Below are 19715 nucleotides of genomic sequence, written 5' to 3'. Positions count from 1 at the left end.
ACTAAGAATCTGTTTCCCTCTATGTATGTTAGGTGTACAAGTATGAGGGTATTCATATGGAGAGATAGATAGAGGGAGAGAGGGAGAGAGGGAGTTAAAGCGTTAAGTAATAACCTGTGTAGCCTAAAACTGAACACAGCTAAAAAAAAAAAACCTGCTAATCACTGTAGCAGTTAGCTGCAACATCTTCCCGTAACGAGCTTCTTGCACTGATTGTAGCATCGTTTTTCCCCCGCCAAGGCTTGCTTTTCATGTTTTTTTGTGTATCAAGTTGGCGGTGTTAGCTCGGACAATTAGCTACTGCAACACGGGAGGAACTGGCTCTAGATTTCTCACAGCGGTACATGGCCAGCGTACGCACCCTCTCAACGCCCACAGTTTTCATTAGATTAACACTTTAGATTTCATTCAATTACACATTTCCTCTTGTTCGCGGCGCTCTCCTTGTTTGTTAACGCTGTCGTTGTTCTTATTTTAAAATTTTATATCGTTGTTTGTTAGAATTATATCACGTTATGTTTACGTCTATATGTGTATCAGCCTCGTATGTTCAGTATGGCCAAGAACACATCAAGGGCATGGCTGCAAAGAATATACGACTTGTTAATTGACCACGACTAGTGAAGTGTAATCGCAGACCTTAGGTAAAGTCGAAGCTTAATTACAAAGTTTTTGGCCAACGCAGGTGTTAGAGAAACATTTAATCACCTACACATCTTCCCCTTGAAAGTGTTTACATATTTTCTTGGCGCGCTTCCATTTATTCTAGTCAAAGTAAAACGCTGTCTTAATTTTGCATTAGCCTCATTTTAGCTTTGTAGTTAGGGTTGAAGTTAAGTATGTACCCACTAAATTCTCCCTTTTGTGAGTAAATTAACCAAAGATGAAGTGCAAGCTTTACTCACTTGTAAAATGCTAGGCCACAAGTATTTATGGCGGCTGGCTACGTTCGTCTTACAGTCGTCAATCTCTTTAATGGTCAATGTAAAATGTCGCTCATCTCAATGTAGCATGAACAAGTTTTCCACGTCTGAAATGTTGCTCTCATCTGGTGTTGTATAATTAAACACAAGCCATCCCACGTCTTGCCAGTAAGACTAAACATAACTAAGACGACTGAGCGGCATCTCCTATACCTTCTTAAAACAAACCAGCCACTTTAATCATTAGCATCCGCTTATTTGTTCTTTTATGTGTTTTCATTAAGCATGTCTTAATGTTTGTTTGACGAAACGTAATAGCTTTAATTAAGATTGAAGTAAAATTAAAAGGCATTTTTTTTTCATTTTTAAAGAGTTTCGCTCTAAATAATTTAAAAACAATATCCACTGCTACGTCTGACACCAAGTTTACTCGCCTACATATTATTCGTTATTTTGTTGTCGTGTAACCCCAAGTGAACTCGCCTACATATTCGTTATTTTGCTGTCCTGTAACCCCAAGTGAACTCGCCTACATATTATTCGTTATTTTGTTGTCGTGTAACCCCAAGTGAACTCGCCTACATATTCGTTATTTTGTTGTCGTGTAACCCCAAGTGAACTCGCCTACATATTCGTTATTTTGCTGTCCTGTAACCCCAAGTGAACTCGCCTACATATTATTCGTTATTTTGTTGTCGTGTAACCCCAAGTGAACTCGCCTACATATTCGTTATTTTGTTGTCGTGTAACCCCAAGTGAACTCGCCTACATATTCGTTATTTTGTTGTCGTGTAACCCCAAGTGAACTCGCCTACATATTCGTTATTTTGCTGTCCTGTAACCCCAAGTGAACTCGCCTACATATTATTCGTTATTTTGTTGTCGTGTAACCCCAAGTGAACTCGCCTACATATTATTCGTTATTTTGTTGTCGTGTAACCCCAAGTGAACTCGCCTACATATTCGTTATTTTGTTGTCGTGTAACCCCAAGTGAACTCGCCTACATATTATTCGTTATTTTGTTGTCGTGTAACCCCAAGTGAACTCGCCTACATATTCGTTATTTTGTTGTCGTGTAACCCCAAGTGAACTCGCCTACATATTATTCGTTATTTTGCTGTCGTGTAACCCCAAGTGAACTCGGCTACATATTATTCGTTATTTTGCTGTCGCGTAACCCCAAGTGAACTCGCCTACATATTATTCGTTATTTTGTTGTCGTATAACCCTAAGTGTACTCGCCTACATATTCGTTATTTTGTTGTCGTATAACCCTAAGTGTACTCGCCTACATATTCGTTATTTTGCTGTCGTATAACCCTAAGTGTACTCGCCTACATATTCGTTATTTTGCTGTCGTGTAACCCCAAGTGAACTCGCCTACATATTATTCGTTATTTTGCTGTCCTGTAACCCCAAGTGAACTCGTCTACATATTATTCGTTATTTTGCTGTCGTGTAACCCCAAATGTACTCGCCCATGTATTATTCGTTGTTTTCTGGTGTCTAGGGAGCAGTTAACCTTTGATTTCACTTGAGCTTAAAATCTAATGAAAGTGGTTTCCTGAAAATTCTGGATAACCTTCAACTTTTTGTTAACTGTTACGCAACAGTCCTTTTTTTTCCGGCTACCGATTAATAAATGATAAACTGCCGGTTCGTCAAATGTATTGCTTGAGTTGAGTACCGCCCACACAAGTCTGCAAGCTGAACCCCCACCACGGCACACAATGGAATGTCATGAAACAACCCAACATTTTAACCCGGTATCATAAAGTATTAAACACCACCGCACACAGCTCACGGTGTAGAATGTCAGGAAACAACCCAACATTTTAACCCGGTATCATAAAGTATCAAACACCACCGCACACAGCTCACGGTGTAGAATGTCAGGAAACAACCCAACCTTTTAACCCGGTATCATTAAGTATCAAACACCACGGCACACAGTTCACGGTGTACAATGTCAGGAAACAACCCAACATTTTAACCCGGTATCATTAAGTATCAAACACCACGGCACACAGTTCACGGTGTAGAATGTCAGGAAACAACCCAACATTTTAACCCGGTATCATTAAGTATCAAACACCACGACACACAGTTCGCGGTGTAGAATGTCAGGAAACAACCCAACATTTTAACCCGGTATCATAAAGTATCAAACACCACGGCACACAGTTCACGGTGTAGAATATCAGGAAACAACCCAACATTTTAACCCGGTATCATTAAGTATCAAACACCACGGCACACAGTTCACGGTGTAGAATATCAGGAAACAACCCAACATTTTAACACGGTATCATTAAGTATCAAACACCACCGCACACAGTTCACGGTGTAGAATGTCAGGAAACAACCCAACATTTTAACCCGGCCAACAACACCGGATGTATTTAACACCAGCTACCACTCACAGTGAATTTATTTAAACGTGTGAGCATTCGCAATGTTAGTTACTGTCTGTGGCGCTGATGGTTATGGTATTGCGTTCGAACATGTTTACATTGTGTAGTGTAGTACATGTATATGTCTATCCAGCTGGCTATCGTCCACCACAGCCTGCTGTCCTAGTTAGTTCCTCCTCCACTGTATACCCTGTCCCCATCTCACTAGCGTGACGCTAGAGCCGGGTGTAAGGCAGTATGAGTAAAATAAACATGCCCAGTTAACGGGAGTTTTCTCCCTGTTCTGTGAAGTGTGCCACTGAGAACAGGTTTCAACCATCTGTTTCCTCTATTTCGTTGTTTTACTTTTACTATACATGGCGTTACATAACGTTTAAAGTTGCTATAACATGCCAACCTTCATGCATTATTTAATTGCTTTATGTATTTGTAATTCATCTTTTCTTATGTTTTGTAACACAAGATACTAGATAACAATGCTTACATTCTCTCACCCCCATCAATATATTATCCCTAATTCACTTCTAATATTATTGTCCAGATATTAAGTTTGGGCACATTGTGTTATTAGAATACAAACGTGGGTATTTTGTCTACTGTTATATCCATCTACACACTGTGCTGTTTTAATACTTGTCTAATTTGTACCTTCTTGATTTCAGAAGGTCAAGCACTCTACCAGCATCAGAGGCCACCAATGCACAGGTCTGGGTCAGTTCCATCTGGCCACAGCCATGCAATGGACGCCAGTGATCATTATATAAGCAGTGGTCACTCGGATACATATCCTTACCATTGCCCAAATGCCGGGGATGGCTCTGTGATTACTCATACTAATGACAGGTCAGTTGTTATAGTAGGCTACGTATAGCATAGCTGACATCAACAGCTGTGTCAAAGTGACGTGTTCTGTCTTACACAGGTTCTCTTTATAGCACAGTCAAGCATCACATTAAAACCCTATCACACACCATCCATAACACACCAACCATCACACAACAACCATCATACACCAACCATCACACCAACCACACACCAACCATCACACACCAACCATCACACCAACTATCACACAACAACCATCACACAACAACCATCACACACCAACCATCACACCAACCACACACCAACCATCACACACTAACCATCACACCAACCATCACACCAACCATCACACACCAACCATCACACACCATCCATCACACACCATCCACATTCTCTATCACACACCATTCATCACACCACTTATCCTACACATCAGTGGTGTCAATGTTGTGCTACTCCTTGTTTAAAAAAAATCACTTAAACAATGGATGTATATTTGGTTTCATGTAAGGAAATACATTCTTCCTACATGCTAGTTCTACCTATTTCTATCGATATTGAAAACAAGGCCAGTTCTATTCACAAATAAACAAAAGTATTCAGGAGCATTGGTTTTTATCCTAGTTACTCCGTATTTCAATAATGTTGGTTGTATCAAAAATGTTATCGCTTCAACATTTGGTTGTCAGTTTAAGCCAATGTGTATCTACTGAAATTGATAACACTTTGGTTATGATTATTGGCGGATGTCTGTCGGGTTTCCCAACGTAATCCCTAATAATAAACGGAGCTTGTTCTGTTTTTCATCTTAATTAATCCTCTCGCGAAGTAACTCAAGAAATAGTCATAAGGGTATTAAAGCCCTAGTGTATCGATCCACAGATTAGGCCTTTTGATGCCATCATTTGGAAGATGTAACGGTCAGATATAAATTATTGTTCATTAAAATAGTACTCAATATTTTGAAACTGTTCGACTACTGTTTAAAAAAAGTTGTCTATCGTGAATTCAATTCGTGGCAGCACCAAGTTTTTTTTATAGATATTATAACGCGCCCCCCCCCTCCCCTCCCAACTTATCCCACGCCCCGTGAACCTTCTGGTGCCACACCGAAGTGTGTGAAAGTAAAATAAACCAGTAGTCAATCAGGGCTGGGAGGGCGTGGTGGCAGGAGCACCCAACGCCCTTTGATCTACCGCCCTGTATGGCTGCCCCTGAGTTTACCCATCTCTATAATGTGCTTGACCCTAGGGAAACTAGACGATATATGGGCACCTGGGCTAGCTGTGCAGTTTCGTCGTACTCGTGGCCTATAAACACCAGTAATCTGCTTCATCTGTCCAGTAGTACTTCAGATCTTGACAGGGGTTTCCACGGTAACCGGTATAAAAATGTGGGAACCACCACACCCAACAACCACCACACCACCAACAGTCAGAAACAACTACGATCTTTGCAGTGCTCTATATTTTTCCACCTTCCACTTGTGCCGATACAAAAAAAAAAGTTAATTTTTTTCTAAGCCGTACACGCTTTCGATATTAATCCCCTTATAAAAGAGCTAGTGGAGCGGATATTTAGATGAAACTATACATTACTAGAAATGGCAGCACTATAGACTATATACCCGTCAGTTCTATCGTGAAACATGAGTATCTGGTTTTCGATCAATACGGCATAATGCACGTCATACGGAGATTGGCTAGCTCCAAGGGGCGCAACTCTGACCTTGAGAATGTTTGAACTCAGGGGGAGGACTAGGTGCACCATCCGGGGAACGTACCGCACTTGGAGGCTGGAGGTTCTAAATGATCCAACTAGTCGTCATTAGCTCGTAAATTAAACCACCAGGCTCAGTACTTTGTGACTGCTGGTCTCATGAAGCAGGTTGATGAAAGTCAGCTGAGAAATAACGAGGCACATATTTTAAAAAAAAATGTTTATGTAATCTTGTATAGCCATCGCGTGAATCAAACGCTACCTCAAATTTAATAGCTCGTTTCTTATCGGGTTTCCTCTTCAACCAAAAATAGCATTTTATTTATTGGCGCTTCATTTCCATGAAATAACAACAACGGCATCAATTTATGGTCACTGTTTTGTCCATTGACCGGTGTTGACGCGCCATTCAAACGTTTATTACTTTAAAATGGTTACTGTTTTGAGCAACTCTTCCCTGAATTACACTTAATTAGTTATATATTGATTTTTTCCCCGGCAATACTAGGCCAGCCCCGTGAGTTTTGATTAAACCGGCACCACCCCCCATCGTCCCCCACATCCGTGCGTGTTTCCTGCTCCCCTCCCCGGGGGCCGCTCATGTTTTGGACCATTGTATTCCATCTGGCCCAAAAGACAATGGCACTGATACCACTGGCCGCTTTCTTCTGTCCCCAACAAGAATGGAGACGATTTGCTATAAATTACCACAAACACTGGGCAAAAATCCTCTTCGTGTTTTTCTACAGGATGCTTCCAATTAAAACAACCAAAACTTGCCTCTACATAATGGTATTCAAACCAGGACAGAACACTAAAATCATTTTAAAGATGTTTACATTTCATTTAGCACAGTCTAAAAAAAAAAACACTTTTAAAGTGAAGACATTAATTTTCTCCCGTTAACCTAATTAATACGGATAGTTGTTTTGAATTAACTCCATAAACAAAGAGCATTCAGAGGAAACTAATCAAATTAATTTTCTTCATTAAATTTGAGAAGCGCTAATTAATGCCCGATTAAAACAATTACTTGTAAATACGTTGTTATTTTATATCTCAATTAGACTGCCATAGCTCGTTCGTCTTTAGAGAGAAATGTGTAGAACGTTCTTCTGATATGGCCTTAAAGCTAGTTGATCTATTTTATTACTGGAGTTAATGTCCACACAGTATCAGTCAATGACACATTAGCTGTGTGCTACAAATACAATCACACACAAAAACTGAAAAGTCCATATTTAAATGTGCAATTAGTTGCCTCTCACTAAGATCTATACTCAATAAAACACAAAAGTAAAAATAGGCTGATCTTGGTGTTATTTATATGCTATACATAATGACACTTTAACCTAGTCCTAAGTTCTGCACAGCCCAAACTCTATTCTTATGTCATCGGTTACCGAAACATGCCCAGCCCAAACTCTATTCTTATGTCATCGGTTACCAAAACATTCCCAGCCCAAACTCTATTCTTATGTCAGCCCAAACTCTATCAGTTATTGCCCACATTTGATTGGAATCAGTGTACCGCTTCTTCGTCCTGAAATATCAAAGAAAACGCTAACTCCTGTCTGATCAAGTTAGTTTAATTTTTTGACGCTGTAATATTCAGCACTAATGAAATAAATAATCTAAAGAACATGCTGCTGTGTATAATAGTTTGACGTGCGTGCTAATACAGAAAACTGTGCACGAATCAGTGGTGCTTTGAGAGAGCTGCCAAAGTAGCTCTAAGACGTCATAAAGTTTTAAATACTTTTGTTGTTATTCTTTCCTACTTCATTTCAAATAGGTATGTATGTACATAAACACATACTCGAATTTACGTTACACATTTAGCACCACATACACGCGACCACTGGCCAGGATAAGCGGCCCTCAGTTTTAACACAACTTGCGGCCACTGGCCAGGATAAGCGGGCCTCAGTTTTAACAGAACATGCGGCCACAGGCCAGGATAACCGGGCCTCAGTTTTAACACAACATGCGGCCACTGGCCAGGATAAGCGGGCCTCAGTTTTAACACATGCGGCCACTGGCCAGGATAAGCGGGCCTTAGTTTTAACACAACATGCGGCCACTGGCCAGGATAAGCGGGCCTTAGTTTAACACAACTTGTGGCCAGGATAAGCGGGCCTCAGTTTTAACAGAACATGCGGTCATTGGCCAGGATAAGCGGGCCTCAGTTTTAACAGAACATGCGGCCACTGGCCAGGATAAGCGGGCCTCAGTTTTAACACATGCGGCCACTGGCCAGGATAAGCGGGCCTCAGTTTTAACAGAACATGCGGCCACTGGCCAGGATAAGCGGGCCCTCAGTTTTCACGCTAGTGCACCATTCCCCGAAGGTCTTGCGCTGATCAGACGAGGTCTGCGCCCAGCTTGTATTATGCAATTGGCAAAGGCGGCTTCATTATCACTCTGGTGCGTCACGTCCCTTGGTGTAAGCATTAGCTTGGGGTGTCGCCCCGCGCCCTGGGGAGCGCCATCGGGATGGAGGAAGCCTTAATGCTCCGTCCCAGATAGGGATTGAATTACCACTAACTAATAAACTTTAAACGTTCTTCCACTCAACCCACGCTTTCCCTCACACAGAGATACACGTATAAATTGGTTGAAAGGGGAAAAGTTTTAATCTCATTACACACGGTTTTTGTGTGGGGGAGAAACGGGGGTCGCACGCGCGTACAATCACAGTAGCTTCAATTGATGGAATTGAGCGACAGTCTTTAAAGCAAACTGAATTTTTCAGTGGGAGCAGAATTTTTAATTGGTTTCTCCTTCCTGGACACGTTTCTGTGTATATCAACCACTCTCTGGTTAGGTGGTTTAGTCGTCTGCTGTATGGATGACGTCAGTATTTGATTGAAAAAATGTCCCAGCACTCAATGATTTATTTGATCGGCACGCGGGTTTATTTCTTTAGCCATTTTTTTATATTTGTTGAACACCATCGCAGAGTTGCCTTAAAGAGTTACACATCAATGATATTGTTTTAGGACGATAATCTCCAACAATGCCTTTGCTGTTCATAGAGTCGATAGCCGCAGATACTCTTACAGACTGGTGTTTAATTAAAAGGTCAGTTTGAAACACAAGGCTGCTCGCCCTTTGCTGTCTTCCTGCAGCGCTAATTGTTGGGTTATCCGTGCCAGTTTTATGACGTGCTCAAACCTGTCTCGCAGTGTGTTAGCAAGCCTACAAGTCACATGTCTGTAGGTTAGACCGTGGACACAGTGCTAGTCACATGTCTGTATGTTAGACCGTGGACACAGTGCTTGTCACATGTCTGTATGTTAGTCAGACCGTGGACACAGTGCTTGTCACATGTCTGTATGTTAGTCAGACCGTAAAGCCAAAGCGTTGCTGTCTGTATGTTAGTCAGACCGTGGACACAGTGCTAGTCACATGTATGTATGTTAGTCAGACCGTGGACACAGTGCTTGTCACATGTCTGTATGTTAGTCAGACCGTAAAGCCAAAGCGTTGCTGTCTGTATGTTAGTCAGACCGTAAAACCAAAGGGTTGCTGTCTGTATGTTAGTCAGACCGTGGACACTGCGTTACATGTCTGTATGTTAGTCACACCGTAAAGCCAAAGCGTTGCTGTCTGTATGTTAGTCAGACCGTAAAGCCAAAGCGTTGCTGTCTGTATGTTAGTCAGACCGTGGACACAGTGCTAGTCACATGTATGTATGTTAGTCAGACCGTGGACATAGTGCTAGTCACATGTCTGTATGTTAGTCAGACCGTAAAGCCAAAGCGTTGCTGTCTGTATGTTAGTCAGACCGTGGACACAGTGCTAGTCACATGTCTGTATGTTAGTCAGACCGTAAAGCCAAAGCGTTGCTGTCTGTATGTTAGTCAGACCGTGGACACCGTCTGGTCACGTGTCAGTGGACGCAATAAAAGCACACGCGAGCATGTATCGATTAAAGGACTTAGATCACGTGAGAGATGCCCGGATGCAGGGGATCTCGAGGGAGCGAGAGGATTGTCAGTTTTTGGTACCGTGCTACAAAGAATCGTCATAATAGAAAAAGTTTGAGCGCCCGATAAAAAATTCATGGGGACATCCATCAAATTTTACACGCTCGCCTTCACCAGTGCTACTGTTATGTAGGTTAAAAAAAATCAATCTAATCAGTAATTTACCTCGTTCATTCTTGAATTAAAACCAGTCCAGTTTTTTTTACCAAATCTATTTACTTTCGTGATGCAGCCGAAATGGCTTAAACTAGTTGAACTTTTTCATTCCCCGTTTGACCAGGTCGGTATCCCACAAACCCGGAGCATTAACATTTTATCAAGAGCCATTCTTCCTAGTATATATTGTGTACAACACAAAGTATATTGTTCTCTAGTCATCGATTTCAATCAGTTTACCACACACTATGGTGTTTAACTCAACAGAGAAATCAACACGCAAGTGGAATATTTTTTTCCCGTATTAACGACGTGTAACTTTAAAATTCTTTAACGTTCCCAATAGCAACCCAATTGGCTAAAATTCCCTTGCATATTTTTACGAATGTTTTTATCTTCCATATTTCCCACTTTCACCCCCCTTCCCCCACTTCCCCCGTGTCGTCAATTAAACACCATTCAATAACCACAAGATCGGGTTTATTAAAAACCTAGTGGTAAAAACATATCTTGGGGAGATTTCTCCAACTGATCAATCATCCATTCATCATCCAGCCAGAGCTGTCTGCTTCATCCATCCACAGCTGTGCGCATCATCCACCGTGAGCTGTCCACAGCTCCACTCGTGTACACAGATTATGCTCCCTTCACTCACAGGCGGACAAACAATTGCGCAATTAACACCATGTTTATTTATTCAATGTTTCCGCGGCAGAAACCGCACACGTAACGGTCAACATAACGGTCAACATAACGGGTTGTCTCCATCGCGTTGTTGGCAGGTCCACTAGCTTGTGTCAAATCGTTTGAGGTTATCCTTAATTATAACTTTTTTCCCCACCTGACCTTCTGTCAGCTCCTTGTTAGGCTAACAATAATTATACCTTAGAAAATAACGAATGGACCATCGTCATAGTAGGGGACGATTTAAAAAACAAATTCAATAAAGTCCTCACTTGTGTGTGTAGCGCAATAGAAAGTATTCAATTTGAAGACGAGATATAAATAATAATCTTCATAGCTGGATTAAAATCGATATTGAGAGCTAGATTGAGGTATTGTGGAGGTTAAAATATATTTTAACTATTCATAACATAAGCGGCTCATTCTACAAGCGACAAAACCCATCCCCCCCCCCCCCCAGCCAACAGACATCACGGTGTCCGACTGGATCCCCCTAAAATATTGAGGAAAATCTCCACAAGCGACGCATCTGTGAATATGTACACGTCAAGTTAACATGAAGAAGATCGATAATAGCCCAATCGGTATGCCATACAGAGATGTTCCACGTAGCGGTGTGGCCGGTTGGTGGGTGTACGGTATAAGTAAAATCCTCGTATAGCTGTAAGATGTATTGGGGATGGGAGGAAGATCCCACAGTAGGTATCCAGAATTAATCTACTTCATTACACTACTCCCTGTTTAGACCTTAACTAATTCAGTAACTCAGTATTTAAGCCACATGGGTCATTATTTGCTATAATTGCAGTCATATATTAACTAAGTCCTGACATCCTAAATACATTGTATCGCTTTTATGCTTGTTACTCCTGGGTGACCCTCCTTTCATCATCATCATCATTTCCCGTTCGTACTCAAGACACATGGTGCAGATGAATTAGAGTTAATCTCCTTTCTTACTTGAGTAAAACTTTGTTGATTTATGACAAAGTATAACAACAATAGTTAAAACATAAATTCAGTTGACCATACTAAACCTTATGCATGTATGGCTATGATGATAGGTTAATTTCTCCTAGAAATGTGCTTTACCCACAAACTGAAGGCTAAACTCCCAGGGATCCCATATTTAAGACAGCCTTATAAAACCTTGTGGATGTAATATGTTTAGTGGAAGAGAGCCCTAGATTGTCTGCCTGTAACCTGGTACCTGAAGTTTGACATTCCTCCAGCAACAACTGGGATGATAGAACTCATAGGCTCATGTTGTGGGCTCACATTCATGTTTGCTGTTGTCTTTAATTGTCTTCAAGACATGATCCTGTTGATGATGAATGAACTGTGCTAGATTCCCCCCAGCCCTCTGCCATTGTTTCATTGAGTAAATTGATAATGTGTTCCAGCTCTCAGCTGTCACTCTTGTAGAATGGAGGAAGAAAAATGCTGCAGTTTTGCTTTATATTGAAACTTTCCATCTTCCCTCACAATGTGCAAGCTTAGGAAACAATTTTTTGCACTCTGTTTAATTGAATACACATTTACATCCACTTTCTTATTGGATCAAATTTTCTTGCCCTCTTTTTATCCTCACCTTTAGGAAAGGCTGTATAGGTTTTGAGAAATATTTCCTTGATGCATTTTTTTTTTTTACATCACAGAAATATCTTTGTGTTAATTAACATTTCTAAGGAAAACATAAAGTAGTTTTTTAAGCATAAGATTATTGTATCTAGTAAAGCAGTAGTAAAGGTAATTCATGAGTTGAAATTCATGGTTCTTGTATTCTGCCTCAGTAATGAATGAGTAGATAGGTTCTTGCACTCTGCCTCAGTAATAAATGAGTAGGTTCTTGTATTCTGCCTCATTAATGAATTAGTAGATAGGTTCTTGTATTCTACCTCAGTAATGAATGAGTAGGTTCTTGTATTCTGCCTCATTAATGAATTAGTAGATAGGTTCTTGTATTCTACCTCAGTAATGAATGAGTAGATAGGTTCTTGCATTCTGCCTCCATAATTGTTAAAATTATACGGTTATTGTCTGAACATATTTAGGTAACAAAGCTTTTAGGCAATAACCATTTTATAAAATATTTAAATTTGAATAACTAAATTAAAAATAGTTCTAATATTTACACAGTTAGCCAGTTTATTGAACAAGATTTTATTGATTGCTTCCAACATTCTTAATCAAGAATGCTGTGCTGAGTGACATATGAATAGACCAACAGCAGACAGACATATTTATTGTGACAATCATGGAGCTTGTAGACAAATATACAAACATTTGATGGATAGAAATGTAAACATGTTTAATGCCACACATACAACACTGGTTTTCTCAATGTGAACCTAGATATTTTGTCTGTACTTTTCTCATTGCAAATGGCCTCAGAATGAAACAACAAAAAAACTGGCTGATTTTAATACATTTTTTAAACCCAATCCCCCACTCTATTTTTACCTTTGAAGAAAATTTCTTTTGTGGAAATAACATCAGTCTGACAAATGCTGTGAGGATCAGCCGCAGGAAAGATTACACCCACATTTATTTTGCCACATGTGGTGTTAAATAACCCCTATTAAACTCTCTGCTTTTTTCAAGGCTCTGTGACATCCAGGGGAGTTAATAGTGACAGTTGTTTAAGTATTATATCCCCTGTCCTAGATTACTCATATTAATCTTTGACCTTTACATATCTAAAGTTACATATTATAACACAGATTTAAATATTATGACTTACACGCTTGTATGCCAGATGTAATAGCAGTAAAAAATATTTTGTTGTTAACTGTTAATACTTCTGTAATTACTGATTATATTTTTCCTGCAACCCCCATGCCTAAGCCAGCTGGAGGATCTACTTCAAGAGATTAGAAAAACTTGTATAGGCTACCACCCTCATTTTAAAAAATGCAGACATATTTAACATAAGATGATGAATTGTAATTTTTAAAGGAAGAAATAAATTGACATTAAAATTAGTTTTCTTTATATGAGAAATATGGGTCAAGATTTTTTTTTTGTCTTGGAAGAGGTGTTGTAAAAAAATCATTTTCATTTACATCATTGGCCCTGGGGTGTGCTTTCAATTTGGAGCTGCCACCTTATTTTCAGCCCCCCCCCCCCCCTTCCCACCACCCACCCCCTCCCACCACAACTTCCTTCCTTTACATGGAGGGACGGTGCTGCTGAAGACAGACCTCTGCTCCACTACATCAACCCCACTGGCTAATGTAAACCACACAGTAGAATTGACCCACTGACTGTCTTTGTCTAACCCGATTGATTTGCTTAAGTTTTTTTTTAATTGATTTCATTGACTTTTTCAGACAACTTATGAGTTATCCTCAATTTGGCATTACCCCAAGCATTCCCGCTGGTAGTTACCAACAAGACTATCGCTATTATTCCAAGTTCAGCTCTGCTGGAAACCGCATGCAGAAGAAATTACAGCAGAGATGCACATGGCGCTGCACTGCATTAATACTTCTAGTTATGTGTGTGGGACTATTAGCATGCACAGTTTATTTTGCAGGTAGACGCACTATTTAAAACAGAAATTTTTTGTTTGGACTTTCAAATGCTATTTGTTAATTAGTCAAATAGGTTATTTTCTTTTTTTTTTGAGGTTCCAATAATTTATGAAACTTCAGTAATATTAGTGTAAAGTACCGTTTTTGTGTTAATTTTTTATTTTAAAAAACTTAACTTCTTCACATAAAGTAGCAAGAATGATAACTGACTTTGAATGATGGGACCAATACAATACTTGATTCCTTTTACCAGCTACTTCAATGTCTATGGAAGAGAAAGTGGAAAAAGACTGTACAACATTTTCCTCTGAGCACAGTAATCCTGGTCACCTTTCCCCCCCACAGAACAGAACATACAACAGATATGATCACACCAAATTCCCAGGTAACTACTCTACATTCTCCTTAGGGTCCTTCAGACAATCATCACTGAACTAATATATCTGCTCCATGCTGTAGTTGTTGACAGAAAGATTTCCTTTTTAAATAGCTTTTTGTTATCAGAGCTTCCCATAATTAAAATGAAAATATTGCATTGTCAAAAACTTGAAAGTTGTAGAGAAGTCTAATTCATGTTTATGTAGACAGACAGACAGAAAGCAGTGAAATATGTATGTATTAATCATGCCAGCTCTGCTTTAATTCTCTCAGTGTGCTCTGTTTCTAGTCTTAGCCAATGAAGTTAACCAAATGTAGATAATCTTCAGTAGTTTTTATCTAAGCATTAGTGAGCTGTGTATATTTTCTATTAAACTGTGTAACTTTGTCTTATAGGTGCCCATAGTTTGTATAAACCTAAAACAAAAAAAAATGCATGTGAAATAAATAAAATAAGCAAATCATCCACTCTTTTAAAATAATATTTCCATATTTGAAGATTGACTGGTACTTTTCAGGACACCATATGGGTTATGCAACCTCTGAACCTCCATCTGTTTTGATACCTGGTCGGTTAGCCTCCAAATCAGTGCCACCTGGTAAGATTCATTTATCACAGGCTTTAATTAATCTAATTAAATATTTTTCACTTTTTTGCACACAATATTTGGTCTGATATAAAGCTCACACACAAAAAGAATATTACATTAAATTAATTTTGAAAAGCTTTTATTATTTTACAATGTAATTTTTAAACACTATAAAAAAAAAAACAAGCAAAAAGAAATGAATTGTGTAAAAAAATATTTCAATCATAAATATTTAACTGACTTTTTTTAGCCCAGTGATTTTTTAGATTGTGAACTTTAAATGATTCTCTTTTTTAATTTAAATTAAAAAGAACCATTCACATGTTTTGTTTCACTTTCATTAATTTTTTTGTTTGAAGCAGCAAATGTTTGTCCTCCTTTAAAGCCTACATCCAACAACTGGTAATACTAAAAAATCCCACATTCAATTATCACTTAACAAATTGCTCTACTCTAGGCTCTCACATTTCCATGATTAATGCCCTCAGTTAACCCACTACACCCTTCTCACTGCTCTCCCCTACATACACCCATCCCCCTCACTGCCCTCCCTTACATACACCCTTTCCCTTCATTTCCCAATTCACCCTGGGGAAATTCCCCTCATCTTCAGAGTACAGTTTAAAAATAGCATTGTTCAATAGAATCAATTTGTTTCAAATGTCAATATTTAATTAAATCCAACAATACCAGCATTTATCTAGTGTATGCGATTGCACATTCAACGCTGTTTTACCTGCATTTGTATAACTGTTTAACTTTTATACCCTGACCTCAAATGGATATTTTATTGGCGATGTATGTCTTTACTGAAAAAAAATACATTTCTCTGTATTCTCTATTCACAGGTTATTGAAACACTAAAGTTTCAACATTTCTCTGTATTCTCTATTCACATGTTATTGAAACACTATCCTCAAGTTTCAACATTTCTCTGTATTCTCTATTCTCATGTTATTAAAACACTTTCATAAAGTTTCAGCATTTCTCTGTATTCTCTATTCATCTGTTATTGAAACAATAAAGTTTCAATATTTTTCTGTATTCTCTATTCTCATGTTATTGAAACATTACCATAAAGTTTCAGCATATTTCTGTATTCTATATTCACATGTTATTGAAACACTATCATAAATTTCAACATTTCTCTGTATTCTCTATTCACATGTTATTGAAACACTAAAGTTTCCGCATTTCTCTGTATTCTCTATTCTCATGTTATTGAAACACTATCATAAAGTTTCAGCATTTCTCTGGATTCTCTATTCATCTGTTATTGAAACACTATCATAAAGTTTCAACATTTCTCTGTATTCTCTATTCATCTGTTATTGAAACACTATCATAAAGTTTCAACATTTCTCTGTATTCTCTATTCACATGTTATTGAAACACTATCATAAAGTTTCAACATTTCTCTGGATTCTCTATTCATCTGTTATTGAAACACTATCATAAAGTTTCAACATTTCTCTGTATTCTCTATTCACATGTTATTGAAACACCTACATAAAGTATCAACATTTCTCTGTATTCTCTATTCACATGTTATTGAAACAATTTCATAAAGTTTCAACATTTCTCTGTATTCTCTATTCACATGTTATTGAAACAATTTCATAAAGTTTCAACATTTCTCTGTATTCTCTATTCACATGTTATTGAAACACCTACATAAAGTTTCAACATTTCTCTGTATTCTCTATTCACATGTTATTGAAACACCTACATAAAGTATCAACATTTCTCTGTATTCTCTATTCACATTTAGCAGCTAGCTTGAGGTGATTCTGCATGAAAATATGTCTGTTGCCATAGTTACCTCATCCCAAGTATAGCTATTTTTAACACATCCCATTGGCATATTAAGTTTAAAATCTATACTTTTCAACATGAACATTTTTTTTTACTATCAAATAACATTGGCCAGTTGCCTTCACTGATTATTAGTGAGGGGAGTATTTAAATAATTGTACTTATTAATCTTGAATCCTCAGGTTTAAATTACCATGTCATTCATTAGGATTGTAATTATGTAAGGAAGGAAGCTGGTTGTCCGTAAAATTAAACTTCAGTTGGGCAAAAAAGCAATTGAAGATTGTAAAAATAAAATAGAATGTACCCATTTGTCAAAGTGGCATTTTAAGCAACTCACTTGTGCTTATCTCAGAGGCTGACTATCTCTCCCATCTTAGCTTTTATCTTTCTGACAGTTACAGAATATGAAGAAGAATTAAACATATTTTTAGCTGTTCTTCCCTGAAACTCTTTAAAAAAGGCTGTTTATGGCTCTGTGATGGACTGGAAAAGATGATAAATGACCGGAGATGTTTTCATTTTTTTTTTTCAAACATCCTTTGAAAGCTCAATCAAATTTTTTGTTCACTTACCCACATTTTGAAAACAGTCTTCCATTATGTTAGACAGATTTATGTTAATTTTTTTTTCTGTTAGTTTAATTAATTATTTCCTCCCTGGCAATACCACACTTGTAGTTTTTATTTCAATAACTTAAGGTACCTACTTATTTTATTTTTTTTGGAATGATAATTGGTTTTTAGAATTTGTTCCTTGGTTTAAAACTTAAACAATTGTACTTGTCCTTTATAACTTGTATTTATCCTCCATAACAGAACTTTTATAATGTACTAGCCGACCCGCGGTGTATCATACGTCGCTATTTAGTTGTTTTTTCTACTTTTCAGTAATTCATAATTTGTGAATTTGACAGTACCAATGCTGCCACTGAAAATATTTTCTTTAAACCCCCATTTCCCCCCCCCCCCCCCCCCCCCCCCCGTGAAAGAAGCCTCCTCTTAGTTACCTCCTCTAAGTTTAAAATAGTTTCAAACTCAATTATCTGCCCCTAATAGCCGTCACCAAACTAAACATTTAGCGTGAACTACAACTCACCTGACCATGTGAGGGGGGTGGGGGTGGGGGTGAGGGGGGTGGGGGGGGTTTGGGTGGTAGCGATAGAGAGGAAGAGAGGGGACTGCAAGGCGCGCGCTTGCAGCTTGTTTTCTAACGGCTCCCAGAAGAGAATTATATATATAGATATGTTAAAAGATGAATGAATGTAATTGACCTTGTAGTAGAGCCATAGCCCACCTAACCAAAATCCTGATCTGGTTGTAGGAACCTTCTGGATGAATCAACTGGAGCAGAAGTCTGCTGGAAGTGTCAAGTTGAACCTGTCTGTCCCCAGTGATGCAAAGGTTGGCATCTATGGGAGAAAGGGGATGCCACCCTCACACATACAGTTTGACTTCTTCAAGGTTATAGATGGCATCAGGATGGGGGTCAGATCAAAGAGAGCAGTGGTAGGTTCATCAGTACATTGGTTTAGTTGGACAATGGCTACTTTGTATTGGTTTAGTTGGACAATGGCTACTTTGTATTGGTTTAGTTGGACAATGGCTACTTTGTATTGTTTTAGTTGGTGAATAACTAATGTGTAATGTTTTAGCTGGGGAATGACTACTTTTTATTGATTTATCTTGGGAATGACTACTTTGTATTGTTTTAGCTGGGAATGACTACTTTGTATTGTTTTAGCTGGGGAATGACTACTTTGTATTGATTTATCTTGGGAATGACTACTTTGTATTGTTTTAGCTGGGAATGACTACTTTGTATTGTTTTAGCTGGGAATGACTACTTTGTATTGTTTTAGCTGGGAATGACTACTTTGTATTGTTTTAGCTGGGAATGACTACTTTGTATTGTTTTAGCTGGGAATGACTACTTTGTATTGTTTTAGCTGGTGAATAACTAATGTGTAATGTTTTAGCTGGTGAATAACTAATTTGTAATACTTTAGCTGGGGAATGACTACTTTTTATTGATTTATCTTGGGAATGACTACTCTGTAATACTTTAGCTGGGGAATGACTACTCTGTAATACTTTAGCTGGGGAATGACTACTTTGTATTGATTTATCTTGGGAATGACTACTTTTTAATATTTTAGCTGGGGAATGACTACTTTGCCCGAGACACTGCTCTGGTACAGTACATGGATAGAGGCAACTGGTTCATTGGAATATTCAATGACAGAGAGACTTATCAGTCCATTGTTCTAACTGCTACTGCACATGGTGAGTCACAGAAATTATAACCTCATTAGTTAGTTAATTAGAGCTTTTTTGATTACATATTAAAATTTGATCTCTCTACATAATTAAAAGAAATATGTAGATGAAATGGAATTTATTTATTTAGCATAAAAATATGCGCAATTCTTTTTAAAAAAAAAAATTAGCAATGGAAACAAATTGTCCGAATGATTGCCATGGGAATGGAGAATGCAAGGATCGCATCTGTCGCTGCTTCCCTGGTTATACAGGCTGGGACTGCTCACAGGGTAAGGAATCATTTCTCACAATCTACATTTTAAATTTGATTATTTACAAAAATTTTAAGCTGCATCATAAAACATTCTTTTGTATAGAAAGTTTTCTTCAATAAAGATAAATTCCTGTACCATAATCTTAT

General features: G+C 38.3%; 1 protein-coding gene across 5 annotated transcripts in view; it reads left to right on the top strand.

The window, feature by feature from the left end:
* Window positions 1-19715, top strand: part of LOC131950962 (teneurin-m) — an 86078-nt gene that overhangs the window by 42434 nt on the left and 23929 nt on the right. For all 5 annotated transcript variants that reach the window (XM_059313195.1, XM_059313194.1, XM_059313197.1 and 2 more), the window contains 7 exons: window positions 4001-4181; window positions 14047-14252; window positions 14504-14635; window positions 15147-15227; window positions 18357-18541; window positions 19192-19318; window positions 19483-19584. In XM_059313195.1, coding sequence (XP_059169178.1) covers window positions 4001-4181; window positions 14047-14252; window positions 14504-14635; window positions 15147-15227; window positions 18357-18541; window positions 19192-19318; window positions 19483-19584 — 1014 coding nt within the window. The remainder of the gene's footprint in view (window positions 1-4000; window positions 4182-14046; window positions 14253-14503; window positions 14636-15146; window positions 15228-18356; window positions 18542-19191; window positions 19319-19482; window positions 19585-19715) is intronic.

The sequence above is a fragment of the Physella acuta genome, unplaced genomic scaffold, assembly GCF_028476545.2.
Source record: "Physella acuta isolate Inbredline_101_S28 unplaced genomic scaffold, ASM2847654v3 ptg000792l, whole genome shotgun sequence".
In the NCBI taxonomy this organism is placed as follows: domain Eukaryota; kingdom Metazoa; phylum Mollusca; class Gastropoda; family Physidae; genus Physella; species Physella acuta.
This window is presented reverse-complemented; position numbering and strand designations above follow the sequence as displayed.